Genomic DNA, 15,215 nt, shown 5'->3' on the forward strand with positions numbered 1-15,215 from the left:
CTCCGGCTGAGCCCACTTTCAGACAAGCCGAGGACGAGAGCAGGCCCGGGGCCGACGAGCCAGGACGAGTCCCTGACCCCAGAGATGGTGCCCAGCCCAAAGGAGCCCGTCGCTTGCTTGGGCGGTCCCACAGGCAGAGGCAAAACCCTCCAGCGAGGGTGAGGCGGAGGGGGCTCCATGGCCAAGGGGGAGACCCGGCAGGGGCAAGGCTCCAGGCCTGCCCGGGGCGGAGGATGCCGGCTGGACACGGAAGCTGTGCCTGCAGCCGGAAGCCCGGGCTGAGGGCCTGGCAGAAATGCCCGCAACACTGCGGAAGCAGCGCAGGGCGAGGAAGGAGGGGGCTCTGGGAGACGTGTCCAAGCCCCAGGTCACCATGGGAAGGGTCCAGGCTGGGCCCGACACCCGGGCTCGGTGCATGGAGCAGCAGCCCCCACCCCTCCCCAGAGGCAGCCAAGAAACCTCCAGCAAGAGGCTCTATTCCAAAAATAATTTATCCAGGCGATCTTTCATGTGCATTAGAGACGCTATGTACATAAATATTCCTCTCTCTAGCTATGTACAGGGCTGGGTGGGCTGTGGGGGGCGGCTGGCTGGGCCCTGGGCAGGGCACTCCCAGTGCGTGTGTGCACGTACACCTGGCTCCCACCGGCACAGTATCACAAAAATATGGTTAAAAATGACATCAAACAAAACAAGCAGAGTTTCCTGGGCGAGGCCTGTGGGTGGCCCCAGGCAGCCCCACTGGGCACCACGCCCACGCCCCGGGCTGCCCCCCTTGCCCAGGGGCGAACGTGAGTTCACTCTACCCTGCAGAAGGCGGCGTTGGGTTCGGGGCCCAGCTAGCACATTTGGGGGCTGGGCAGCGTGCGAAGGCCCAGGGTGCCCTGACGGCCTGGAGGGCAGACGCCAGCTGGAGGCTGGGGGGCCCATGGAAGTCCCCAGGCCAGCCGAGGCCAACCCCTCACAAGGAGCAGGTCCAGGGGCTGGGATGGAGGGGGCGGGGGCGCCCGTGGCTCACAGACTCGGGCTGCTCAGCTCTCTCCAGGGCCCTGCGGTGGGGAGGAGGGGAAGTGCCAGAAGAACTGCCTCGTCATTCCCAGCCCCACTGCCAGGCTGTCCAACCCCCAGAGCCAAGGTGCCCTGGGCAGCCACGCCAGTGCCTGGCGGCCCCTCACGTCCTCACGCTGCGGTAGGAGAAGAGGCGGGGAGTGATGGGCAGGGGGTCGTGGGTGAAGACGGAGTCGTCGGAGGAGCAGGTGCTGGTGGTGTCCTCGCAGGAGGGCGAGTACTGCTCGAAGGGCATGGACAGGTCCAGGTACTGTGGGAGGGAAGAGCCGTCAGCATCGCAGGGAGCGTGCCCCCCAGAGACAAGCCAGGAACTCGCTGGCCACCTTCCTGTGCCACGCACACAGCACCTGCCTGCTCTGCAAACCTACCTCCTCCGAGACAGCTGCCAGGATCTTGTCCAGCCCTTCCACCAGCTGCTTGAAGGTGGGGCGCTGGGAGGGGACAGCATGCCAGCACTCCCTCATCAGCATGTACCTGGCAAGGCAGGGCAGAGCAGAGAGCCGTCAGCCAGAGGAACCCGCCCCCGCCCCCCATGCCAGCGGGCAGCGCGGGTACTCACAGCTCGTGGGTGCAGTTGGAGGGCTTGTCCATGCGGTGCCCTTCCTTCAGCAGCTTGAAGAGTTCTTCCACCGGGATCCCAGGGTACGGGGAGCCCCCCAGCGTGAAGATCTCCCACATCAGAACCCCAAAGGACCACCTAGGAACAGGGCAAGCGTCAGCCCAGCGTGGGGCTCGGACAGGCACCGTGGGCAGGGCACTGTCACTGGAACATCCGCCAGTCACAGGGCCGCGGGCTGGGGGTGCCCGTCTGGCCTCCGTTACGCAGAGAACGGGGCACACTCGACGCCTTGCTGTGTGCACAGTCCCAGCTAGCCCCGGCGGGGGCTGCCCGCGGGCCCAAGGCCCCCAGCCCCCTCACGCCAGGCCCGGCCCCTGGCAGCGCAGCCGGACTCACACGTCGCTCTGGTGCGTGTACACTCTGTCGAACAGGGCCTCGGGTGCCATCCACTTCACGGGCAGCCGGCCCTGCAGGGAGACGAAAAGCCCTCAGCCCACGGCTGCTGCTGTGAGGCGAGACCTCTCCCCGCAACCCTCCCGGCCCTGGGCACCCCCCGGCCCTCCCCTACCCCCATCCCGCCCTCGGCACCCCCCGCCCTTCCCCTCATCCCACCCCCACCCCTCCCTCGGCACCCCCCGCCCCTCCCCGCAATCCTCCCGGCCCTCCCCTCGTCCCTCCCCCACCCCTCCCTCGGCACCCCCTGCCCCTCCCCACAACCCTGCCGGCCCTCCCCTCGTCCCACCCCCACCCCTCCCTCGGCACCCCCCGCCCCTCCCCGCAATCCTCCCGGCCCTCCCCTCATCCCACCCCCACCCCTCCCTCGGCACCCCCCGCCCCTCCCCTCAACCCTCCCGGCCCTCAGCACCCCCCGCCCTTCCCCTCGTCCCACCCCCACCCCTCCCTCGGCACCCCCTGCCCCTCCCCTCAACCCTCCCGGCCCTCATCACCCCCGGCCCTCCCCTCGTCCCACCCCCACCCCTCCCTCAGCACCCCCCGCCCCTCCCCTGCCCCTCCCGGCCCTCCCCTCGTCCCACCCCCACCCCTCCCTCGGCACCCCCCGCCCCTCCCCTGCCCCTCCCGGCCCTCCCCTCATCCCTCCCCCACCCCTCCCTCGGCACCTCCCGGCCCTCCCCTCGTCCCACCCCCACCCCTCCCCACAACCCTCCCGGCCCTCCCCTCGTCCCACCCCCACCCCTCCCTCGGCACCCCCCACCCCTCCCCTCGTCCCACCCCCGCCCCTCCCCACAACCCTCCCGGCCCTCCCCTCGTCCCCGTCCCACCCCTCCCTCGGCACCCCCCGCCCCTCCCCGCAACCCTCCCGGCCCTCCCCTCGTCCCACCCCCACCCCTCCCTCAGCACCCCCAACCCCTCCCCTCGTCCCACTCCCGGCCCTCCCCTCGTCCCACCCCCACCCCTCCCCGCAACCCTCCCGGCCCTCCCCTCGTCCCTCCCCCACCCCTCCCTCGGCACCCCCCGCCCCTCCCCGCAATCCTCCCGTCCCTCCCCTCGTCCCTCCCCCACCCCTCCCTCGGCACCCCCCGTCCCTCCCCACAACCCTCCCGGCCCTCCCCTCGTCCCACCCCCACCCCTCCCTCGGCACCCCCCGCCCCTCCCCACAACCCTCCCGGCCCTCAGCACCCCCGGCCCTCCCCTCGTCCCACTCCACCCCCCTCCCTCGGCACCCCCCACCCCTCCCCTCATCCCACCACACCCCCCTCCCTCGGCACCCCCCACCCCTCATCCCACCACACCCCCCTCCCTTGACACCGCCCCACCCTCCTCCCCCCCCTCCCACCCCACCGCACTCACGTTGCTGGTCTTTTTATAGTAGTCGATGTGGTGGACGTCCCGGGCCAGGCCGAAGTCTGCGATTTTCAGCACGTTCTCCTCGGTGACCAGCACATTGCGGGCGGCCAGGTCCCTGTGGATGCACTGCAGGGAGGGGGCAGCTCAGGGCCGGGGGGGGCGCGTGCTGCAGCCCGACACCCTCAGCGGGGGCCTGGCCAAATACGTCTCTCCCACGACCTCCGCTCCAGGGGCCAGGAGCCTCCTGCCCCCCCCGGGCGCTGCCTGAGCCCAGCACCTGCTGCCCCCCAGTAGCTGCCTGGCAGAGCCGGGTCCCAGCCAGGCTCCTGTGATGGGCTGGGGGAGGGGGACGCTCTGGGCCAGGGCGTGTTAACTCTTCAGTGGCCTCCCCCAAGCGCCGTGGCCCAGAGCAGGGAGACGTGTGGGGAGCTGTTCCACTGAGAGTGGTTTGTGCCACGACCTCGGCTATGGGCAACCCCCTGGGTTCCCTGCATTCAACAGCACACAGCCCCCTTTGCCCCCCATAAGGCCCAGCAGAGAAGCTGGAGCAGGCCAGCTGGCTGGGACTTCCCTGATGGCAACCCCCGTCCCCTCCTGCAGGAGGAATGCTGCTCAGTCTGCCGGGAGCCAGGGCCCCCCCATTCCCAGTCAGCGCCCCGGAGCCAGGGCCGCCCCCATTCCCAGCCGGCGCCCCCAGAGCCAGGGCCGCCCCCATTCCCAGCCGGCGCCCCCAGAGCCAGGGCCGCCCCCATTCCCAGCCGGCGCCCCCAGAGCCAGGGCCGCCCCCATTCCCAGCCGGCGCCCCCAGAGCCAGAGCCCTCCCATTCCCAGCCAGCGCCCCCAGAGCCAGAGCAGCACCCATTCCCAGCTGGAGCCAGGGCCGCCCCCATTCCCAGCCGGAGCCCCCGAGCCAGGGACGCCCCCATTCCCAGCCGGCGTCCCCAGAGCCAGGGCCGCCCCCAATCCCAGCCGGCGCCCCCAGAGCCAGGGCCACCCCCAATCCCAGCCGGTGCCCCGGAGCCAGGGCCACCCCCATTCCCAGCCGGTGCCCTGGAGCCCCCAGAGCCAGGGCCGCCTCCATTCCCAGCCAGCACCCCCAGAGCCAGGGCCGCCCCCATTCCCAGCTGGAGCCAGGGCTGCCCCCATTCCCAGCCGGAGCCCCCGAGCCAGGGACGCCCCCATTCCCAGCCAGCGCCCCGGAGCCAGAGCCGCCCCCAATCCCAGCCGGCGCCCCCAGAGCCAGGGCCGCCCCCAATCCCAGCCGGCGCCCCCCGAGCCAGGGACGCCCCCATTCCCAGCCGGCGCCCCCAGAGCCAGGGCCGCCCCCAATCCCAGCCGGCGCCCCGGAGCCAGGGCCACCCCCAATCCCAGCCGGTGCCCTGGAGCCAGGGCCTTACCCTCTTTGACTCCAGATACTCCATGCCACGGGCCACCTGGTAGCCGCAGGAGACCAAGTCCTTGAAGGAGAGCTGCTCCTCGGGCATGGCGCTGACGTCGAAGGTGTAGTCAGGCGTGGGGGGGCGCCGGGCACGCAGGAACTCCCGCAGGTTCCCCTTGGAGGCAAATTCCACCAGCACGTACAGTGGCCCTGTGGAGCCGGACCATCCGGTGGGGCTTAGGGTCGCTGGGGCACCCCTCACCCCCCCGCAAGGCACAACCCCCCTCCAAAGGGTGGCAGCACCCCCCCATCCGCCTCAAGCTCAGTCTGCTCCACCCCCACTTTGAGTTCAGCAGCCCCCCCGACCTCCCAGCAGTCCCGCCCGCCCCAAGCATGGCAGTGAACCCCCCTTCCGTGAATATAAACACCCCCCCCAGCAGCCCCTGCCCGCCCCCGAAGCGTGGCAGCCCCTCACCGTCCTGTGTGCAGACCCCCAGCAGGTTGATGATGTTTTTGTGCTTGTCCATCAGTTTCATCATCTCCATCTCAGAGATCAGGTCGGCCAGGTCCTTGTCTGTGGCGTTGTCTGGGGGAGAGGGAGAAGGTCACTGTGCAGGGCAGGGAACCTGCGTACCCGGGGCTCAGCCCTGGGACACTGCCCCGCGCAGCCCCGTTACCTTTGAGCATCTTCACAGCCACAGTAAGAGCTCTGTCCGGCCCGGCTCTGTCCAGCCCATAGGCCTCTGCTCGCACCACCTGGCCAAAGCAGCCTTCTCCCAGGGGCTTGCCCAGCACCAGCCTGCGGAACGGACAGAGACTCCCGTGAGCGGGAGAGGGAGGGGAGGAAGCGTCCCCGGCCCTCCCCACGCACAGCTGTGCGGTGCACGGAGCACACCAGAGAAAATCCAGACCGGCCGGGGGCTGCACCTCCCCTCCTCAAAGCCTGCCTGTGTCCCAGGGCCATGCAGGGAGCCAGTGGCAGGAGGCTGAGAAGCCGGAACGAGCTCTCAGTAAAGCGACCCAGAGCCCATGTCCCAGGGTCATGCAGGGAGCCAGTGGCAGAGGCTGGGGCAGGCCCCGGGTCTCCTGCCCTGCTCCGCTGGGCCCTCGCTCTGTGAATGGCTCTTTGAGGCAAACGATAATCCAGGCCCAGATCTGTCTGTCTGTCTGCCCGGGCCCCAGCCCCAGCCCCCCTGCAGCAGGGCAGTGCTAGGTGATCCGTCACCATGCCTGCCTTCGCGCGGCCCTGGGGCCTGCCGAGAGCAGCGCAGGGCCCTACTTGTCTCGGGGGAACTCCCACGTGGAGTCCAGCGGCAGGTCAAGCTCCAGGACCCCGGCCAGCATCGGGGTGCAGCTGGACGAGAGGCGGGTGACGCGCATCAGGGACGTGCTGGACTTTCCTGAGCAGCTTGAGTCCAAGGAGAACTGAGGGAGAGCCCAAGAGACCCGCTGTCACCACCAGGCCAAACCGGGGAGCGCTGGGGGGAGAGGTTGTTTGCAGTGCAGGGAACAGCCCCGGAGCTGGGGGAGAAGAGACTGCAGTGCAGGGCATGGTTGGAGGAGGGGCAGGAGAGAGGGAGGAAGGGGTTGCCGTGCAGGGCACGGCTGGGCAGGGGAGTGGGGGGAAGGGGTTGCAGGGCACGGCTGGGCAGGGGAGTGGGGGGAAGGGGTTGCAGGGCACGGCTCGGCTCGGCGGAGGAGAGGGGGGAAGGGGTTGCAGGGCACGGCTGGGCTCAGCGGGGGAGAGGGGGAAGGGGTTGCAGGGCACGGCTGGGCCGGGGAGAGGGGGGAGCGGTTGCAGGGCTCGGCTCGGCTCGGCTCGGCGGGGGAGAGGGGGGGAAGAGGTGCATCGCAGGGCACAGCCGCAGCGGGAGGTTGCAGCCAGGCGCAGGGCAGGGCAGTACCATGCACACACCGCGGCCGGGCCCTCGCCCTGCAGACTCAGCAGAGGGCTGTGCCCAACGCGCAGTGTCCAAGATCTGCTGGGGGCTCGCAGGCCCCCCGTGCCCCGGACGTACCTGTCTGATGAGCGGGAATTTGGAGAGCTTGTGAACGGCCATGGGCTCCAGGGGCTGTTTGCTGGGCTGGGTCTGCATGCGGCACAGCACCACGATGACGGCAGCCATGGCCACAGCCAGGGAGCCCGACGTGTAGATGACGATGTCGGTGTACTTGGTCTCGGGGGCCTCCACCTCCCGCCCCAGCTCCTCTGCTGGAGAGCGAAGCCAGTGAGCCTGGGCCCTGCTCCGCCCCGCACACCCGGGGTCTCGGCAGGTGGGGACCCTGCCATGGCCGGAGCTCTCCCAGCCCCCCAGCCTTACCTGGCAGCACGGTGAGCCAGGCTGACTGGTAGGACAGGCCGATGGAGTTCCCGGCCAGGCAGGTGTATTCCCCAGCATCCTCCCTGGAGACATTGTGCAGGTGCAGCACCTCCACCTCCGAGCTGTTAATGTCGGCTGTCTGCGGGGGTCAGAGCCGCAGCATCAGGGCCCAACCCCACACACGGGCCCTGGCCTCCTCCTCAAGCTGGGCTGCAGGGCAAAGGGGCCCCAGCGGGCAGCTGATTCTTTCCCATGGCGGTGGGGCGCTGAGCTCCATGGACCCAGGCTGAGCCTGCCCGGCCAGAGCCCCTAGAGGATACCTTGCTGCCCCTAGGTCTGGGACTCCTCCCACTGCTCCCCGCCCCCAGGCTGCCTCGAGTCCCACCGGGGCCCTGGGGGCCACGTGCGGCCCAGAGAGCCAGCGCCCTGCACCAGGAGGGGCTGGCCCGGGCAGTTACCTTGAGCACTTGGACGTAGGGCACCCCGTCGGGGCCGAAGCTGCTGCCGTTCACCTCGATGTGTCTGAGCCACTGGATGTGGGGCTGGGCGTCGCTGTACACCTTGCAGAAGAACTCCACGTCGCTGCCCACCACCGCCGTGGTGTTGGCAGGCAGCCCGGCCTGCAGGATGGGCCTGTGCGGGGACCTCTCTGCCGGGAGGGAAGAAGAGAGCAGCATCGCCCAGCTGGACAGCCTGCAGCAGGGCCAACTCTGCTCCGCACGCGCCATGCGCCAGCCGCCGCAGGGGGCCCCGGCCAAGTGGGCAGAGCAGGGCACTAGCAGGCAGGGCACCTGGTTTGTGTCACCAACTCCCTCCATGCCCTGGGGCGGTCACAGCCCCTCTGTACCTCTTCCCCAGGGGTCAGACGGGAGCCCCCTCCCTCCCCCGCTGCAGCACCCAGCTGCTCACTCAGGTCAGAGCATGTCTCTTGCCTGTCTGTCCACCTCCCTCCTCGCCCTGGCGGCTGACTCTCCTCTACCATTACCCATGGCTGCCGCAGACACCTTGCCAGCCCAGCACCACCGCCTGGCCGGGAATTCCTCCAGGCCTGCAGCAGCCAGAAGAGGAGGGCCAGAGAGGGGCAGGAGGCAGGTCCTGGCTGGGGGTTAGTTGCTTTCATTTGATGCCAGGACCCAGATGATCCCCAACGCGCTGTGAAGTTTTGGGATCAGTGACCCTGCACCCAGGCGTCTGGTCTGCTCCCAGGCTGCATGGGGACGGCCCCTGACAGGGACACAGACCCCTCGTTCGTGTTCCCTCGTTAGTACAGCCCCCGTTAGTCTGCACCAGGCAGCACTTGAATGGGGAAGTCCTAGAGTCAGTGTCCCCTCCTACTGCTGTGAGCCAGGGCTGCCCTGGCACAGGGAAAGGCCTCACCTAACACGTCCAGCAAGTAGCTGTACCAGATGCTGCCAGCCTGGTTCTCCACCAGGCAGGTGTAGTTCCCCCGGTCGGAAGGCACCACGCTCTCCATGACCAAGCTCCAGTGCTGGGGCCGGAGCTGCAGAGAGATGGGGACACAAGCACCAGGTGAGGGGAGGCAGACGGCACCCGGTGCCCAGCAGAGCCCCCCATGGAGCCGGCAGGCAGAAGCCTTCCCCTTATCCCGGAGGGCTCGGCTCAGAGGCAGCGCCTGGTTACAGGAAGCTCTGATCTCAGCCAGAGGCCTCCAGGGGACCGGGGGAGAGCCCAAGGGAGGAGAGGTGACAGCTCCGATTGGCTCCCTGGGATCACGCTTACCCGAATCCCGCCGATGCGGTGCTCCCCCCGGAACTCCCGCCCGTTCTTTAGCCAGCGGATGCTGGGGCTGGGACTCCCCGACGCCGGGCAGCGGAACTTGACGGTGTTTCCCGCAGGGACAGCATACAGCTTCTTATCCATCCGGTGAGGCTGTGTCCAATACGGGGCTGAGGAAGACATCGCACGATTGACGGCCATTAGCCCCAGGGTCGGGAGACGTTCCCAGTGCCAAGCACCAGGGCTTGGAGAGTGCACGGCGCTGTGCCCAGGGACCCAGCCCATCCTGCGGCAAGGCCGTGCTCCAACTCCTCCAAACCTCCCATGTATCGAACCCTGGGGCAGCAAGGAAGAGGCCTGCAAAGCCATCCGGCAGGTGCAGCAGCACTCCCCCAGCACTGCCCTCTGCCCCAGGCACAGAGCGTAACCCGGGAACCCTGGGCAGCTGAGCACAGGCCAGGACATGGCCCCGTCCAGCCGCCTGCCGTGGGTGACACACAGAGGCTGCCAAGCACATGGGGGCTGATGGGAGGGGCACAGCAATGTTCCTGCAGAGAAAGAGGCGTACGGGCAGGGTGCCCTGCACTCCTGGCAGCTTGAATAACCCAACACCAAACTCCTTTTCCCTCGTCTCTTGCTCCAGCAGAGCTGGGGGCTCAGGACAGCCCCTGCCATGCAGGCAGCTAGCCCCGGGACTGACCTCTGCGGTAAGTGGGCTCCTCGTTTGAATCACCGAGGGACCTGTCCCCGTTGCTGTCTTCGTCATCATCACCTGAGGCCAGCGAGTCTGAAGGAAAGTGTTACAAGAGGGGTCACATTCCTGCTGCCGGGGAGCTCCCGGCTACTCCAGCCCCAGTTCTTTGGGGTGGGGCAGGGCACTGGCTTTGGAGAGTGTACCCAGCTACTCCAGACCAAGCAGGGGATGCTGCCAGGAGCGGGGCAGGAGCACTGGCTGGCTTGGGGAGTGCGGGTGGGGGGGGAGCGTTCCCAGGTAGGCTGATCCTGGGCTCTCCCAGCAGGGGGTGCTGCGGGGAGTGGGGCAGGACGGGCCCACCTGCCCGGGGCTCTCACCCACAACGGAGATGGTGAAGTTGTGCAGACTCTGGCCAGTGTCCTGCGCCCGGCACACATAGAGCCCCGAGTCCTCGTAGGCGACCTCGGCAATCTCCAGCGTGCGCTGCCAGATGCGGACGCGCCCGCCTGGGAAGAGCTGCTTGGCCTCCTTGTACCAGGCGACGTCCAGGCTGTGGTTGGCATCGCAGTGAAGCTTCAGCACGTGGCCGGGGTCCAGCAGGAGGTGCTCCTCCTCCGTCTCCAGCAGGCGGCTCTCAAACAGCGCTGCCCAGCACAGAGGGGACACAGCTGAGCGCCAGGGCCCGCAGGCAGCTCATCCCTCCACAGACAAGCTCAGCAGGCTCCCCCAGCTCCCCACCACACTGACACCCTGCGGAGAGGCCAGCCATGGGCCGGGGCAGCCAAGTGGGACCTCTGCCCCAGGCAGGCCCCAAGCAGCTGCTCCTTCCACCCTCTGCAATGGACAAGCCAGGGCAGATGGGGGCAGCGTGTCCTGCGGTGGCATTTCCAAGCACGTGAGGAGCCACAGGCAGGAGCATGGACCCTGCCCTGGGCAGACAGCCCAGAGATAAGAGGCTTTAATCAGCAGCCACTGGTTGGCATGGACTTACTGCTGCCCCCGGGCCCCACACACAGCCAGCTGACGAGCCCAGGCCACATGGCCTGCTCCCTCCTCTCCGCAGCGCTCCAAGGCCAGGGCCTGGGCCCCTGTGTGGCCAGCACAGGGTAGGTGTTGGGGGCTGGTTTTCTGGATCCTAGAGCCAGGCTGCCCGTGGCATTGGCTCCCCTTTCCAGAGGCCCTTGGCATGGGGCATGCCCAGCATTAACACTGGGGGCCAAGGGCCCAGGATCCCCACTCAGGGCGGGTGCCATCACCCCCTGCCCGCAGCCTTCTCCCATTGACAGCACCCCCGATCTCCTGCTGCAGAGCCTCCTCGCGTTCAGCCGAACCCCCAGCCCAGCTCTCTGCACCGGCCCTGCCGAGAAGGGAGCTCTGCACGTGCCCCCTCCCGGCCTCCAGGGCACCCAGACAGAGACATCCCTCAGCTGGCTGCTTGACAGGCTCCCAAATGGACCCCTCAGGCAGCCAGGGACTGCGGCTCCTCCCCCGCCAGCCCCTCTTCCCGTCTGACCTCCAGCGGGGCCCATTTTCTTCCCCTTCCCATGCTCTGCCTGGGCCCAGCCCCGGCCCCCTTGGCAGGGCTGAGGAGAGCACTGGTGCAGCAGCCAGCACAGGGGAGCAGCATTTAGCCCCCCCGCCCCCTCCCCAGCGCTGCCAGGGCTGGGGCGGGAGGGCTCCCAGCTGGGAATGGCCAGCGGGAGTGACGGGTTTTCACACTTAGCTGCCTCCAGCACTTCCCGCGGCCTGTTTGTCTAACCTGGATTTGAACCGTAATTGCTCTGGTGACACCCCCGCAAAGCAGGGCCATGGGAACCTGGCGGGCGGGCACTCCCCCACCCCACAGCTCGCTGCACCATGGCCCCACCCAGCCCCTCTCTTGCTGCCCCTGACTGGCCCTGACCTTGCCGGAGTTCTCTCAGCTGATCTCCAGACCGGACACCACCTATCCCCTCCGAAGGGCCCTGCCCATCCCCGGCCAGGCGCTGCTCTGTTCGGCTGCCTGCCCCCTCACGGCACGCCAGAGGGGGGCGAGGGGGATTCCCTCCCACCCCGACCAGCTCCCGGCTCCTGCTAGCCCTGCAGAGTGAGGGGAGTGAGTCCGTTCTGCCCCAGGCGTGGTGACTGAGAACCCTTAGGGCTGCAGATGAGGAGAGGGAAGAAGGGGCCAGATGTCAAGGGTCTGCGGGGCTGGCTGCTTTGTGTGTAAATGGAGCAGGTTTGATCTGGAGTCAGAGCCAATGAGAGCTGACCCCAAGTCCCCCAGAACCACACTTTAACCAGGACGCGTCCTGAACAAAGCCAGAGAATCCATAACGAGTGTCTCCAGCTGCCGGCCTGGCTCACTCCACTGCAGGGCCAGGGCCAGGGCCTTGCTCGGGCAGACCCAGGAGATGGGGTGGGAGGGAGGTTTTATCATTCAAGCAGTTTCTCCATCAGCTGCTGGCTTGGGGCTCAGTGGCTGACACCAGATCACAGCCTGAGAGCAGAGTTATCAGGAGCCTGAACCCGCCCACAGCCCGCAAGACAAATAACCGCTCCAAAGCCAGCTGCCAGGTCTGAGGCGAAAGGGCTCCTCTTGGCCCAGCCTCGAGGAGCCAGACTCTGGGCCCCTGGGGAAGGGCCAGGGCCAAACGCTCCATTAGCTGAGGGCTTTGAAAAGCCAAGTCGGTGCCCCCTGAGCTGAGGTCTCTGGCTGTTACCACAATACTAACTAACCCTCCGTCCTGTGAGGGTCTCACTGGGCACCTCCCAAGCACCACCCAGGAACCAAGCACCAATCAAGCTGCTCGGAAGTTCCCGGCATCCTAGGTGGGCTACTCAGCCGAGCGCCAGGAGAAAGACAGAAAAACCTCAGCAAAGCTGCCCAGCTGTGCCCCACGCCTGGCTGGAGCACAGTGCGACCCCCATAGCGCTGAACTGCACCATCTGTCTGCACCGGGCCTCGTGCAACAGGAGCCGGCCTGGAGCCTGCGGCCACTGGAGCCTGCGGCCACTCGATACTCGTGGTGGTACCCGCCTCTGAGCAGCGCCTCCCCGTGCTGGGCACACACTCCGTGCCACCGCCCCGTTCTTGCACACGCCTGTGTGCCATGCACACCTACCCGCACGGCCCCAGGCCCGAGTGCTAAGAACTAGGCTGGGACTCCAGCTATTTCCCCCTGCTCCCGGCAGCTCTGCGGGCTCCCAGGCTACCCCTGGTCCTTCCTCCCAGCTCCCCTCACCCCCGGGCTCTGTCCTGCCTGCGCCAGGCCCCTCTCTGGCCTTTCATACCTGGCTCCATTGTCCTTCCTGGGGAAGCAGCTGCTTGAGCCCCTGTTGTCACCGCTGCCAGGAGGCTCAGCAGGGCACAGGGCAGTGGCTGCATCTTCCTGCCCTTCCTTTCCTGGCTCAGCCTTGAGCCCTCACAGCCTGAAAACACAGGGCCAGAGAGAGCCACTTAGCCTGCCGCGGCCACAACCTGCTCGCACCCCGAGTGTTCCAGCCCCCGGGGAACCCCCAGAGCCTCAACCCCCGCCGCAGGGGGGCAATGCAGACTCCCCACCACGAGCTGAGCTGTTAACCCCTTCCATTCCGCTCCATCCGGAGCGGGCAAGGGCCTGGAGGGAGGGTGTGGGCCCAAGAGGACCCCTCCACCCTTCCTGCAGGGGGCTGGCAGCATTTGGCCCCCAGGCAGGGGTGTGCCAGCCTGGCGGACACTGCTCTCCCAGAGCTACTTCAGAACAGGGTCAGCGCGGGCAGAGCAGGGATCCAGGAGCCAGTGGGAGGGCAGGGGGCTGCCTCGGTGTCCTGGACACCCTGGGACAATCCGAGTTATCCCAGCAGGAAGGAGGGTGCGGGTGGGGGGGGAAGAGTCACCCCATGGAGCTGGCTCCAGCCAAGGCTGGGAGAACCAGGCGCTTCCAGGAGACAGGGTCCCCTCCACCACCAGTCAGGGCATGGGACCGGGGCTGCGAGATCGCACTGGTGACCGCTCCCCCCACTGTCTCCCCATCCCCTGCCCCGTCACAGCGCTGGGCGCAGGCAGGGCGCGGGGGAACCAGCCCAGCCCAGCCCCGGCCGCTCCCTCCAGCCAGCACCAGCCCGGACTCGCCCCCAGCCCACCGGCCACTGCGGGAACAAGGGCTGCCCGCCCCCCGGTTCCACTGCCCCTGGCCGGGCAGCCTGGGCGCGCCTGGGGGCTCCCCGTGTCTGGGTGGGGTGACCGGGGAGCAGGGGCGCCGAGGGCCAGGGAACCAAACTCAGACCCTAGATGTGATGGAATCGCCGGGGGGCAGCGCCCCCCCGCACCCAGGTTCCAGCGCCCATGGGGGGAGCCGCGGGGCGGCCGGCCAGTTTAATGGTTAATCTGCCTGACAAAGGCTTCCAGCGCCCGGCGCGGCTGGTCACAGATTTACAGACCCCGTTGCTGCAGGACACGGGCAAAGTCCGCCGGCCCCGCCCGGGCTCCCGGGGAGCTCCCCGCTCCGCAGCTCCCGGCCCCCGGAGCGGAGCTCAAGCAACCGGCACAAGAAAGTTTCCCTTTTCTGCTGCCCCCGGGCGAGTCCAGCGGCCCCGGGGTGCCCGCCCGCCCGCCCGCCCGCCCTGCCACCAGCCCCCCTCCAGCCCCCGGCCCCCCACCGCTCCCTGCCACCAGCGCCCGGCCCCCCTCCGGCCCCCCTCCGCTCCCTGCCACCAGCCCCCGGCCCCCCTCCGGCCCCCCTCCGCTCCCTGCCACCAGCCCCCGGCCCCCCTCCGGCCCCCCACCGCTCCCTGCCACCAGCCCCCTGCCACCAGCCCCCGGCCCCCCACCGCTCCCTGCCACCAGCCCCCGGCCCCCCTCCGGCCCCCCACCGCTCCCTGCCACCAGCCCCCGGCCCCCCTCCGCCCCCGGCCCCCCACCGCTCCCTGCCACCAGCGCCCGGCCCCCCTCCGGCCCCCCTCCGCTCCCTGCCACCAGCCCCCGGCCCCCCTCCGCTCCCTGCCACCAGCCCCCGGCCCCCCTCCGGCCCCCCACCGCTCCCTGCCACCAGCCCCCCTCCGGCCCCCCACCGCTCCCTGCCACCAGCCCCCGGCCACCAGCGCCCGGCCACCAGCCCCCGGCTCCCCGACCCCTCACCGCCGCCGGCTCCCCGCTGCGGGGCTCTAGGGCCGGGCTCCATCCCTCCGCATCCCGGAGGCTCGGGAAGGGGCCGATCCTCTCCCGCGGTGCCGCGCTGGGGGTCTGGGCTGGAGCTGCCGGGAGCCCCTTGCGCGCAGCCGGGCTGGTTCCTTCCCCCGGGCGCCCTGGCCGCGCTCTGCAGCTCCCGGCGCCGGCTCCCCGCCTCTGGCGGCAGCGCAGGAGGGGCCGCTGGGCGTGTGGAGCGCAGCGCTCGGGTTACACCGCGCCAACAATGGGCCGCCCCCGCCCCGCCCCTGCTCAGGCTCGGGTCAGCCGCATTCCTGCCCCGGGGCGGCCTTGGGGACCGAGCCCTGCTCCCTGCGGGCCTGGGGGAGCTGCAGCCAGCAGGGAACGGGGCTACCCTGCGGGGTCCTAGCCCAGCCAGGCAGGGAGGGATGGGGAGCACGGCCCCTGTGCAGGGACCTGTCGCTGGGGGGAGGCACTGCTTCCCCAGCCCTGGCTGCACCGCACTGCCTGCCAGGAGCCTTTCTCCCCTGCTGCCATGGATGGGG

The 15,215-nt window shown here is 69.2% G+C and overlaps 1 protein-coding gene across 2 annotated transcripts; it reads right to left on the reverse strand.

Annotated features, from left to right (window-relative positions):
- Positions 1-473: 473 nt before the first annotated feature.
- FGFR4 (fibroblast growth factor receptor 4) lies at positions 474-14,915 on the reverse strand. Of its 2 annotated transcripts, none has more exons than XM_073355140.1 (18): positions 14,662-14,915; positions 12,837-12,974; positions 9,941-10,207; positions 9,570-9,656; positions 8,873-9,039; positions 8,510-8,633; positions 7,591-7,781; positions 7,133-7,271; positions 6,830-7,020; positions 6,091-6,236; positions 5,489-5,610; positions 5,287-5,397; positions 4,831-5,021; positions 3,437-3,559; positions 2,024-2,094; positions 1,628-1,765; positions 1,437-1,542; positions 474-1,318 (listed from the first exon to the last, which is right to left on the reverse strand). In XM_073355140.1, the coding sequence occupies exons 1-18, from the start codon at positions 14,702-14,704 to the stop codon at positions 1,172-1,174; spliced, it is 2,502 nt and encodes an 833-aa protein (XP_073211241.1). In that variant the 5' UTR covers positions 14,705-14,915; the 3' UTR covers positions 474-1,171. The 2 variants fall into 2 exon arrangements, with proteins under 2 accessions (XP_073211241.1, XP_073211240.1); XM_073355139.1 differs by having other exon boundaries at positions 6,830-7,023; positions 14,662-14,897.
- Between the last annotated feature and the right edge of the window lie 300 nt (positions 14,916-15,215).

This window comes from Lepidochelys kempii, chromosome 8, assembly GCF_965140265.1.
Source record: "Lepidochelys kempii isolate rLepKem1 chromosome 8, rLepKem1.hap2, whole genome shotgun sequence".
Lineage (NCBI taxonomy): Eukaryota > Metazoa > Chordata > Testudines > Cheloniidae > Lepidochelys > Lepidochelys kempii.